Raw genomic sequence first — 12365 nt, 5'->3', positions numbered from 1 at the left:
GGAGGAGTGGCGGCAGTGCGGGCGCTGGCTCATCGACTGCAAAGTTTTGCCCCCCAACCACCGCGTGGTGTGGCCGTCGGCCGCCGTCTTCGACCTGGCGCAGGCGCTGCGCGATGGGGTGCTGCTCTGCCAGCTGCTGCACAACCTGTCCCCGGGCTCCATCGACCTCAAGGACATCAACTTCAGGCCGCAGATGTCGCAGGTGAGCCCGGCCGGAGCGGGGATGCTGCAGGCGGGGCGGCGGGGGAACTCTTTGTCCCCCTCCCATGGGGCAGGGTGAGTCTGAGCCGCCCCCGGTGCTCCTGCGAGCATCCTGAGCATCGCCGCGGCGCGGTGGTCCTCGCCTGCCAGGACCGCACATCCCACCGCCTCCTCCAGAGTCATCAGCTCAAAGCATCTTTTTTTTGTGCAGAATCCACCTTTGGATTGGGGTGGGAAGCATTCTTTTTTTGCAACCCAAAAAGGGGCTAAAAACCAGAAAACTGCAGACAGCTCATTGGCCGACCAGGACTCGTTTCCTCATCGGCAGCTTGTACATAACGAGTCGCCCCGTTTTCATCCTTCGCGCTGGGGTTTGTGGAGGCAGGGACGAGGGGGGTAGGGGCGAGGAGGGCTGGAGGTGGAGCGTTTTCCCAACCTGCAGGAAAGTTTGCGCTGTAAGCTTGCAAAGACAAATGATCCAGTGTGGGCTGTGTTTTGTTCCAGCCACGAAGGCTGCCAGCCGGCTGTTTACCCGACAAGTTTCTTTGCCCTCGTTCCAGGCGAGGTGTTTGTTGTACGCTTTCTCCCCCATGTTTGCTGCTGTTGTGACTTCTTACTTAGCAACTTGGAGGTTTAAAGTTACGACGTGCTGAAGAACTGACTGCCGTCGAGCACCATCAGGAGTGGAGCTGTCTGGTTTGCCATGGGGTTTGGTCCAGTTTTAGGCCTGACCGTTGCCGATTTAAACACTCGCTTCACTTGAAATATGTTTCTGTCCTGGGTCTGCATGCGAGTAGCGCTGCAGAGTTCATGGCTGAGCGTGTGCTTTAGGTTTTGCAGGGTTGGGGCCTCGGGCCCTCATTTTCCAGACTGCTTTGTTGGGGGAGACCCTTGTGTCGAACCCCAGCTACCGCAGTGAGGCTCTTTTGGGGTAAAGAGAACAAGTGTAGGTGCTAGCTGATAAATAAGGTGCACAAGTTAAGAAGAAATAAAACAAATATGGGTGTTTTCCCCAAAACACAGCGGTAGAGTGAGGTCCACCCTTTTGATTTCCAAGCCAGAAATGAATCTAACTACACTTCTGTGAAGCTGACTTGATCCAAATATACACTGTCACAAGGGGATGAGGGGTGCAGTTCACTTTTTTGTGTGGTCTTGGAACAGATTGGGAATGCTATACTTTTATTTTCTTTCTTTCTTTTTTTCTTTTAAGGAACTATTACAGCCCTTCCTGTTCAATATCTGCTCTGTGTATGGAATTGGGAATTGGGTGAAAAATGATGGAGCAGTAGCTGAGACACAGGAGAGCTTTCCCTGGAAAGATTTTGTTGCCCTCGCCATCTAGGAGCGAGAACTTGATCTGCCTCCTGCCAGAGGCTGGGGTTTCACAGAACTGAAACTGTCTCATTTGTGGGTGACTTGGCCCCTTATGGTAAAGTCATTGAGAGCTGAATAAACTTGGGGCTTGTGGAACCGAATTGCACCGATTTCAAGGGGAATCGGGAGGCCCTAGCTGTTATGTTAGCAACAGCCTTCATTTTCATGGTGCTTAAAAAAAGAGACATGAACCCCCTTCAGTTGAGCAGGCCCCGAGTTTAGGCTTCAGTGTTTCAAGGATGCCCATCTGACAACCAGAGGCTTGTGAAGTGTTTCTTGTTTTATTTAAGATCTGATGCAGAGGCCATCAAGACCGGTTGGTGTCTTCTCCCTCACCGTGTTGTGAGTTAGATGCTTACCTGTCAGCTCCTACATTTGGCTCCCAAGAGCAGCTGGGGGCTTAACAAACCAGCTGAAAGCAGACCGAGGGCACTTTGTGCCTTGTTATCGTCTGCTCCCAGCACTGCAGACACCTAGGACTTAGACAAAGTAGGAAGACAGAAGAGTTGGCTCAGTGGTGCAGGTGCTAGCCTAAAACGTGGGAGGACTGGTTGGTTTCTGCGCAGTACTGCAGACTCTCTCTGCTAGCATGGCCAAATCTTTCCCATCTTCCTGGGCCTCAGTTATTTAGCTCTAAAATGGCAATAACACGTCCCTACTTCCTGCGGTGTTCTGTAATGGTGAAGCGACTGTATAAAACCAAGAAGGGCCAGATCCTCTGTGTACCACATCTTAGCTATAGACACACGCATGGTGTGCATGTCAGTGTAGCAACTTAAGTAGTGCTTTCTTCCTTTCTGCTTGGGGCTTTGCTTCACTTTAAATGCCAGGCAGAAAGACTTGTCACATTGGGGCCCGTATTCTGCTTTCAGTTGCACCTGTGCACCCCATTAGGGCAAATGGAGGTGTGCCCTGGGAAGCACAATTTTGCTTGTAGTGTGAACTGATTCAAAGGCCTGAGCTGTCGCCTGGCAAAGGAAATGGTTTAAGAACTGAAGCCTGTGCTGCGCATGTGTCCTTATCCCCTTTGACGCCCCGTCTCTGTACAGATGAGCAGTGGTACTTATTTACCCTGCAGCCATCAAAAGTATCCTAGAGTTGCAGCGTGAGCTTGAGACCTGTCAGGTCCTATCTGGAAACTTCACCAAGGCAGCAAGGCCCTGCTTGGGTCCCCTGCTGTCAAGAGGTGAACTGAGGACTGCTGCTTCTCCTTGCATTCTGCTTGATTTGTTCAGGAGAGGAACCTCGCCTGGCAGAAAGTCAGTGCAGTCAGATTGGGGAAGCCACACTCCTTGATGCTCTGTGGGATCAGTGTGAAGGTCTATTTATTTGTCTCCCTGGGGAAGGAAAAAAGCCATCTCAGCTCTGATACCTGCTAAGGTGACATTAGCCCACCCTGTGTGTCTGAGTCTTGACAGGGCAAGTAGAGGCTTTGCCTGCTGGAAGGTGCTTTCTGTATCTTTAGCGGATGGGAGTCTGGTCTTGACATCTCTCGAGGAAGCAGCCTGCTTATTGCTAATGACTGGGGTAGTGGATGCCAGCTCCAGTGTGGCAGGAAGCCAGAAAAAGGTGGAGTTGATCCATCCCCACTACTCTTAATCCTTATTGATCTTTGGGTCTGTTACTCCAATGGGTTCTTTTATGGTGGGTTCAGCCTGTAAAGCAGGAAACCCTGCTGACGCAAGGAACATTTCAGTTACACAGGCGAGCAGCTCCAACACCCCGGGGGGTTAAAATCCTTCCAGCCCCATGTAAAATCCTTGGAGGCTTCTCTCCTGTTCCCACAACCATGCATACCCGTGTCTTTCCATCCAGTCAAACTGGAGACTGCTCTTACTAGCATTCAGGCTTCTGGGTGGCGCTCAGAATTTGGTCACTGCATCTCTCCTCCTTGCTTCCTTTGCTCTTTTTCTCTGTGATTGAATTGAGAGAGGTTAACAGCTAGTTGTCTTGGTTGTAATGTTGGATTTCACACGAGCTTGTGGCTAAATTAATCTTTGCTGACAGGGAAAACTTCATGTGCACTTGGGCTGTGTGGCTCATGCCTGCCAGAGGCTGGTACCAACGTAGCTTATAATTGTGCAAGGTGCTCCATGTGGATGAACCCCTGAGTCAGCACAGGGCCCTGGTAGCTTCCCTGGGGCTCCAGATGAGCTGTGCAGTTGTCAAGTAGGGACTTTTGGTGAGGGATTGACTCGTACCTCAACTTTGCAAATGCTTGGCTCTAGTTAACCAAGTTTGCCAGAGGCCATGGCTCCAGGACAGTTGTGGGCTGTCCACCCCAGGTAGCCTGTGATGCTTCTAAGGTCTTTGGCTTTGGGGCAGCCAGGTAAATTAGGGTTAACTGTGAAGCTGGGAGCCTTCAAGTCATTTGAGCCCCCTTCTTTTCAGCTCCTTGCCAGCTCTAGGGGCTTGCAAGTCCTGAAGTGGGACTCAGCTTCAAGGTATCTTGCATGGGGCTGCCCCAGAACTGGCTACTCCAGAGGCACTGGTGCCCAGCTAGCCCAGGCGGTCCTTCGTGGTACCTGAAAGCCTGGGGAGCCCCGGGGCTCAGTGGAGCTCAGCGCTCAGTGGAGCTCAGCACTCAGTTTTATAGCAGGTGCTGGTGGTCCTGAGACCCTTGCCTAAGGTCAGGACTCCCAAATGCCAGGCTCCCTGGTGCAGAGCAGAAATTCAGAGTCTAGAAATCCTGGGTCTGTGACTCCCAGCCAGACCTACCGTGTGGGTTTTCTCAGGTGAGGGACCCCAGGGACTGTACTGGACCAGCGGGGAGTCTGCCAGGTAGGACTGCTACGGTGTTGTAGACTTTAGGAAAACCCACCCTCTGCTGAGCAAAGTCGACAGAACATCACGTTCGTGCGTTTCCAAAGTAAAAGGTTTTCCAAATGTCCAAGAAATTGAAACCAAACTGGTTTGGGTCTGATTGGACTAAAACTAAATGTGAGAAAAAAAAATCTTGTGAACTGGAAATCCTGCATTGCAGCTACCTCTGGCTAGCGTCTTTTTCCAGGGAGAGTCGATTTGCAGCCTGTCCCGACTGATGCTTTTGAGTCCTTTATGTCATACCAGTTTGTTCCCTCCCGAAATTTGGTCCCTTCCTCCATTCCTTTCATTGTAAAAAACGGGCAAGGGGAAAAAACATAGTAGGCAATTTGATGTCACCCATGAGCTCTCGTTCCAGTTAGGACAAGCCTTGGTGGGTGGATGGGGGGGCAATAATTGTTGGCTGTCAGAGGCACGTAGGGAGAGTCATTAGGCTTGGTGCTATATTGCAGTAAGAACAGCATTTCGGCGTAACGTACAGAGAAATAGACCCATCACTTAATTTATCAGATTTTTGGCAGTTTCACTCTCCAAGCAGAGGAAACAATAATAAATACTGAGTGAAAAAAATGAATCCTGCCTCTGCAGCGTTTTAATACTGTTCCCTGCCAGTGTGTTACTGTACATTTGCTCCCTTCTCCCAACCGTGTTTTTTTAATAAAGCTGAGAGAGGGGGAAGGCTGCTCATTAGAAAAAAAAATACTGTCTAGAAAGGCCTCGTCTGCAGGGAGAGCCTGCTCATTTTCTTTCCTTGAACACTGCTTGCTGATGCTTTTGGACCAGGTTGCTGGAGTACGATTGTAGGATCTTTGGGGCAGAGATCCTGTTGTTCAGGGTGAGAGGGGCTTAGTGCAGCATAGTTTTGTTCTGTGACTTAGCTCCCTGGGTGACACCACCGTACAGGCAAAGCTAATGCCATGTTGTTGTCATGTGTTTTCCGGAGGGTTTTAATTGGGATCGTTAGCAGTGCAGCACAGATTTCTACCACTTGCGCAGACAGAGGTGCTTTCACCAAAATAGATTTTTTTATTAATGACCAGAAGGGACCGTGACACATTTGCCAGTGCAGTGACATTAGTTGTAACTATTCTTGTTCAGTCTCCAAATAAGCAAAACCGTTGTTGATGCTGTAGGAAGTAAAGTAGAAACGTGCGTCTTCTGTTAAGTTAAATTGTCGTGATAGATTTTCCCCTGGTTTTAATTGGAACTAGAAACTTTGGTTTTCTTTCTATTCTTGTAGCCACCTCTAGTGTATACGAGCTGCCTAATTTGTTCCTGTGCAGTTCTGTTTCTTGCAGACATCGTTTTACATCAGAAGTGGAGGCTGCTCAATACCGAATCTGATTAAATCTGCATATGTATGATCAAAGCTAAGTTTCAGTAGTGTCATCTGGGACAAAGGCTGGTGCAGAAAATGCCATGCCTTCTAGTTAGCCATTGTTTAGCATGGTAGTTGTACAATGGAGAACAGGCATCTCCACAGGCTCTCTCATTTTCATACTGACAATATCCTGTCTCCTGAATTCCAGTTAGTCATGCATTATCCTATCCTGAGCAACCATTAGGGCTCTCCTGATGTTGCTTCCAGTAGCTTATTCACTGGTGCTACTATGCTGCCTTCTGGCCTGGTACATTAGTCATGGGGTCAGTCGAGAGTCAGAATTGCTGCAGGAAACTTTAACCCCTTGAACCAAATTTCCTACAAAATTTTCTACCCCCTCCCCCAGGCATCTTTGGAAGCGCTTCGTTTCAATAAAATCAACCACATCTGAACACATCAGTCCTTTTTTTTTTTTTAAACAAATGGGCTGGAATTCACCATTCCCACAAAACACGGTCGCTTTGGTAGCTCCATGTTTCTTTTTCTGTTGGAAAATATTCAGCCAGCTCCGCTCTCTTGGTCTCGTGCGGCAGCAGCTGTTTTTACTGAGCACCGTCACGTTTCCAGAACCCTTCATCATTTCGTGTTTGTACAGAGCTGGGAAGATGCAAAGCATCAAGTGCTGTATTATTATCGAGCCATCCCCATTGTGCTCAAATTACCAGCTGCGGAGCATTACTCAAAGAGAGATGAGCACAAATGTCTCTAACCAGTGGAGTGGGCATGGAATAACACTTCTTCTTTCCTGTGTTCTCACTTATTTGGTTTCCTTCCCTTGTTTCCCCCGCCCCCCGCAAGAGTTTTCCTTTTTCTTTTCCATCATTTCCTGGCTCTTTTCTATTTCACTTAACATCCTTTTGCCTTTTCATCGATAGATGGATTTTTCTATTATATGCTCACATAGGGATTGCTTATAGCGGGAAAGGAGGCAAACTGGATCTATCATGCTCCGACACTTCCCACAAGTGGGTAGGGTACCCTCTTACAGCATCTTTCCCTGGGATGGGTGCCTGGCCAGAAATACCTTTCCTGTCCCTTCTAGTTTGCACTTTTACTACCCGCTCCTGGTCTGTGGGGTGAAGCCTGTAGAATAGCAGTGAGGTCCTATCAGTAAAATCACTCCCTTCCCGTGAGGTGCACAGGATTTTCAGGTTCGACAGCCATAGCAGGGATTTGGGGCTGTTTCTCAGAGCTGTCGACAGCGTATCTCAGGGTCTAGACTTGCTTTCAAGAGTCAGGCACTTTCTTCTGCTCAACCTCCTCAGCCTGTCGTGCTTCTCATGGATGGACTCTTGCCAGAGGTTGGCATGGCACTCTTCCCACAAGTGCAAGGATGAGCTGTTGCTCAACTTTCAAAGGTCCTGCCTGCTTGTGTTTATGTAAGGTATCTTCAGCAATCACTCTGCTGCCAAGTAATGATAATTGCAGGGTAATAAAGGCAGCTTTATGTGGACAGCAGTGCCTAGTATCATGGGGATTGCTGTTAAAATGCATGCCCCCCCCCCGCCTTCACCTGGTCATTTTGAGGGCGTGTATCCAAGCTGCTGGATACCTAACTGCAGTTCACAACTTGAGAAGATTGTGGCCATTTATCAGAAGATTGCGGCCATTCATTTCTTTTCACGTTTTTTACTTGTTTTCAAATGCCAACAGTGCCTACATACTAGAAATCATTAAACTAGATGGTGCGTTTTGCGTGTTGATAACAGCTGGATCATAAACATCCACATCTTGGAGCATACACAGATATGGAGGTAATTCATCTCTGGCTGCACAGAGTTTTGCTGTTGCTCTTCAGCCTGATGAGGTGCAATGAGCATAATCAAAATGACTCTGCGACTCTCGCTTCTCTTGATGTTGATAGGGAAACAACTAGATACATGACTATTCCTAATAAATGGGAATAATCCAGCGTGCTGAGCAAACTGTCAGAAAAACCCAGAGTTGATCTCTGCAGAAGACAGAAGGAAAATAATTCAGTATCAAAGTCCTATTTATTGATGATGCAGGCATTCATCTGTGATGACAACTCAAAGCAAGAAGTGTTTTAAAAAAAGTATATGGTATATGGAAGATCAAGGCATGCTGGCTTATTTGGTACTGGTAATTATTCACGAGGCTTTGGGACTTTAAGATGTTGCTTGAAAGCTTTATAGTGTTGACGGGTGTAATTACTTTCATATGTCATGTTAGCGTTAAATAAAACTTGTTATTAACAAAGCAGACTCTCTAGCTGAATGGGTACTCTGAGTAGGCAGGGTTATTTTTGGGTAGGCCAGGTTATTTTTGCAGTTTTCTTCTCCCTAATCTGTTGGGGAGTGGCATTGCCAGAGACCCTTAATGGAAAGCTCTTGTCTAGCACCTAAACACCTTGCCTGCTCCCTCCTGGCAGATGCTGTGCACAATGTGTATTGAAGAGGCGTCCTTGTCTTGAAGAGCTGGCGTAGGCCATTGTATGTGTGGGAACCACTATGTGGAGGGGACAGGGTAATGCTCGTACTAGCACGTCTTGCTCACTGTCGCAGGGGACATGCGCAATCTGTGTCATACGTAGTGTAATAATAGGAATCAGCACTCATGGTGGAGGTAATATCTTTTATTAGACCAACTAGATTTCTGCAAAAAAAAAAAGTCTTTAAAAGATATCACCTCTACCATGATTCCTTTTACCTGTAGCTGCAAACGGCTACAACCTGGATCCCTGATCCATAGGTAATGAGCAGCAAGCTCATCTTGCCATCGTCTTTCCCATGTGGATGTTTATCACCTGTTCTGTTTAAGGATGAAGTGTTGCATTGGCCAGCTCTCTGCATTTATGTGGACAGTTCAGTCTGATGCATGACCCAAAACGTTGTTCCAGATTCATATAACCATAGAAAGTTTAGGGTCGGAAGGGGCTTCAGGAGGTCATTTAGTCTAAGTATTCATGTTGTTACTTTCTGCCTTGCCGTCTCTAGCCCTGCCAGCTTTCCCCTTACTTACCACTTCTTCCAGTTCAGTTCTGCTCCGAGCAAATGACTGCAGGAAAAAAGAAACGGCCTTGTTACATATTTATGTTGACGCTGTCTTGATGACTTCCTACTCAGATGTGCCCGGCCTTCCTCGGGGGGAGGGGAAATTGTTTTTATTTCTTACTCTTGGGCCTGCAAGCTCTGTTTTGGATCCAAGAACTGAATGGGGGGTTTTCTTCTTCTTCTTTCTCCTGTATTGTCACCAGAAATAAACATGCTGTGGGTTAAAGGGTCCTTAAACCTCTGTGATCGCTACAGTGGAAATGTAATAAAGGATCCTATTGATGGCCAAGCAGCTTGGGAGCATTAGCTGAATTCTCTCAGCTATGCCAACTTTCAGGCATAAAAAGCAGTGGAAATAACTTGTATGACTAAAATCAGTCTGTCTTGCCCCTTAGTACCCGCTGGGAGCAGATCTTTTGAGCCAAAAAATGCCTTGTTTTTTCTTTTTTCTTTTTTTTTCTTTTTTAGCCATGGTCTGGTTTCAAGTTGGGACTACATTTTGGGATATACTGGTGAGCAGGGAGGATCCTCACACCTGCCTGTCATTCCTGAGTGCTGCAGTGAAATCTTTTAGCTCTGGAAGTGCAGCTGAGAAAACAGGGATGCTGTCACTAAATTCCTCCCGGGAGAAAAAGAGCTGGTGCTTGAGAACAGCTGTCTAGTAACACTCATGCTACCTGACCCTGGCAAGCTAGTCGGAGGGGGCGTGAAGGATGAACCCATCTCGCTGACCTGGTGTAGGTGATGCGGGGGAGTTCAGCGGGCTTCGCCTGCCAGGTGAAAATAACCTGGGTGTGCATATTTGATACACCTAAGCCCTGTTCAAGATTGCAGTGAGGGAACTGCAAGGTCACAGGCCTCATGTATGTGTAGGGGTCATTATAATTTTATGGATGCTAGACAAAGTGTTCCTCCGCGGTGCCATGCAGTATCACCTTGTCATCACCCCTCGCTGCCAGTTCTGCTTGCCGTTACTCTCCTAAGCCTTGAGTAACCTCGCTGGAGTCAGTGGTGTTACTCCAAATGGACACCAGCGGCAGGTTGTTTGGACCCCAGCTTTTTTCATCCTCCTTTTTACCCACCCCTGCTCATTTTTAAACGCATGCAAATATCTTTTTAGACTGCAGGCCTCTTTCTTCTGTATTGGTTCCTTTAATGCCTCCCCACTGCAAAGCCTCCACCTAAATAGTTTTTCATATATACTAATCCCATACACGCCTGACTTCTCGTAGCCTGCAGTGCTCCTGCTATGTGAACGCCCAGCTGAGGAATAGATGCTAATGTTTTAAGCAGCGCGGTCCGCAGCACCAGAGACAAACAGTACTTTGCTGAGCAGGGCTTTAACTTTTGGTATGCGCCTGGGGAGGGGACGGGAGGGAATCCTCTTTGCAGAAAGCAAAGGGGGCAAGATTGGGCGTAGGAATGTTTTTGAGTCCGAGAAGCACAGCTAGGCACTGGGGTGGGGCTTTGTAATTCAGGCAAATAAAAAAAGGATTAGGCTGAAGACTGGTGGAGGCAGATAAGTAAAATGAGAGTCCATCAGAAGCATGGCAAGCTGTTATAAGCTCAGTAGCACCTCTGTGAAGTGAGGGCTTGGCTCTGTTTTCACTTAGTGTGGGGGATTCAGCCTTTTGGACCGATAAGAAGAAAATAGCATGTCTTTTTCAAATGTTAAATAATGCAGCCTGTGGGCAAAGATGGGGGATTTTCAACTAAATCTCCAAGCAAAATTGCATTAAAATGAATCTAAAGGGGGGCTTTACAGAACCCCTCACCTTTTCTCTTAACCCTTTTGTTAATACATGGCTGGTGTGTCATGCTTGCCAGGTAGCTAAAGCTCTTTGCCCAAGTTCCTCAAAGGCTTGTTTAAAAGACTGTGAGATGTAAAGAAAGTGTGTATGTAGGGGATGTAACTTCCAACGAGCCCGGGATCTGCCTCCAAGGATTGTGATGGCTCTCTCTCTTCTAGGTGCCTTACCTGGCTTCTGTTACTGCAGGATGTGAGCACTTTTCCCTGTAAGGCAGGGGAATGGAGGTGCAGGGAAACTGAAGGGCCAGATCCTCCATGGGTGCCTAGGGGTAGGAGGCCCATACACATTTGCTGGGACTGAAATGTCTCTTGAGCATCAGGCAAAAAATAAAATCACTTGTTAATGGCTCACCAGGGTGTCAGGAGCATCCGGGTCCGTGACTGGGACTGTACGGTGTGACTGACTTGATGACCTGGGAAATCCTTTCCAGTCCTAGGTTTTCGCATCAGGCGCTGGACACTCGGTCCTTTTCATCTCCCCACTAAATTCTATGAACTCCCTTTGGAGGTAGCATTTGCAGCTTGCAAGGTTTGAAACGAAACCTTTCTGAACGGTCCTTTCCTGTTTCGCTCCAAGCATTTCCATTGCACTTGGCCTGATGTGCATGCATGCATACATGCTTGCGTGCATGCGTTGGGGAAGGGGAAGTGGGAAAATTTTCAGCTGCTCTTCTAAGAGCAGCTTTTAATAGAAATCTCCATGTGACAGCTACTAACCCAGCATTAATCTAATGGCTTTTCCCAACATTACATTTCCCTTTAAAGAAGGAGAGAGCCCAGAAAGAATCTGTTTTTAATAAAGATGGTTTTTTTCTCCTGTTTTCTTTGGTTGCAGCTCAGGGTTATGCTTCAGCTGATGATGCAACACGAGTGCAACCCTTCCCTAGCCCTTCTCCCCCACCCCACGTCTGTGTTCAGTGATGACCGGGAACCTCAGATGTTTATAGTAGGAGGTCAGGCAGCGCCGTGGAGCTCTCATGCATGTCTATTAGGTTGCTAGACTGATAGAGCGAAGGGATGGGGGAGCAGGAGGTGAAGTACAGAGCTCCACAGTTAATAAATCTGGGCTGTTTAGGCACTTGTCTTCTGGATCTTTTATAGCTCAGTTTATCTTTATTGCTAGTTTTGCAACTGCTGCTTCCCTTAAATTTAATCCGCTTGTTCTCAGTCCATTTTTGTGGGTATGGGCACAGGGAGCAAATGGCCCGCAAGAGCTGCGAGCCCCTTCGTTGCACTGGGGACAAGGTGCCTGTTAGCATCCTCCATTTTACTCAACGCCTCATCTGCCATCTCTTCTAGATGTATTTGAGATGGATCTGTATTTGAAGCTGGTGGTGGCAGAGGGCCAAAGGTTCATAGGTGCAAATGGATTCCAGATGTTACTTCCAGGCAAGTAAATAGATACCTGTGCATTCACGCTAGAGACAGAAGTTACATGTAAACAGTTTTAAGTGATCGGAAATTGGTTTAAACATAAGTTCAGTGCACAATAAACCAGTTTCAAAATGACCAAAACTGGTTTAAGATAAACCTGGTTGAATGTAGTATTGGACTTAACTGATTTGGGTCAAACCGGTTTATGCAACTCCTTTCCCCGACTTAAAGGACAGGATGCTCACCACCAGTGCTCACTCTCCTTGTGCTAATGCCCAGAGAAGCTGGTGCCTTGAGCACGTGAGCCAAAAGGGTTGTTAGACTCTGGCAGGCCTTGATAGTCTCTTTTGACTCGGAGCAAGGCTGCAAACCTCGTCTTGGCAGA

The 12365-nt window shown here is 47.6% G+C and overlaps 1 protein-coding gene across 1 annotated transcript in view; it reads left to right on the top strand.

The window, feature by feature from the left end:
• VAV2 (vav guanine nucleotide exchange factor 2) overlaps positions 1 to 12365 on the top strand; it is a 321762-nt gene that overhangs the window by 641 nt on the left and 308756 nt on the right. The window contains exon 2 of the mRNA XM_019510306.1: positions 5 to 202. Within this exon, the coding sequence (XP_019365851.1) occupies positions 5 to 202 (198 nt within the window). The remainder of the gene's footprint in view (positions 1 to 4; positions 203 to 12365) is intronic.

This window comes from Gavialis gangeticus, unplaced genomic scaffold (genome assembly GCF_001723915.1).
Source record: "Gavialis gangeticus isolate Ggan-Ray unplaced genomic scaffold, GavGan_comp1, whole genome shotgun sequence".
Classification (NCBI taxonomy): Eukaryota; Metazoa; Chordata; order Crocodylia; family Gavialidae; genus Gavialis; species Gavialis gangeticus.
This window is presented reverse-complemented; position numbering and strand designations above follow the sequence as displayed.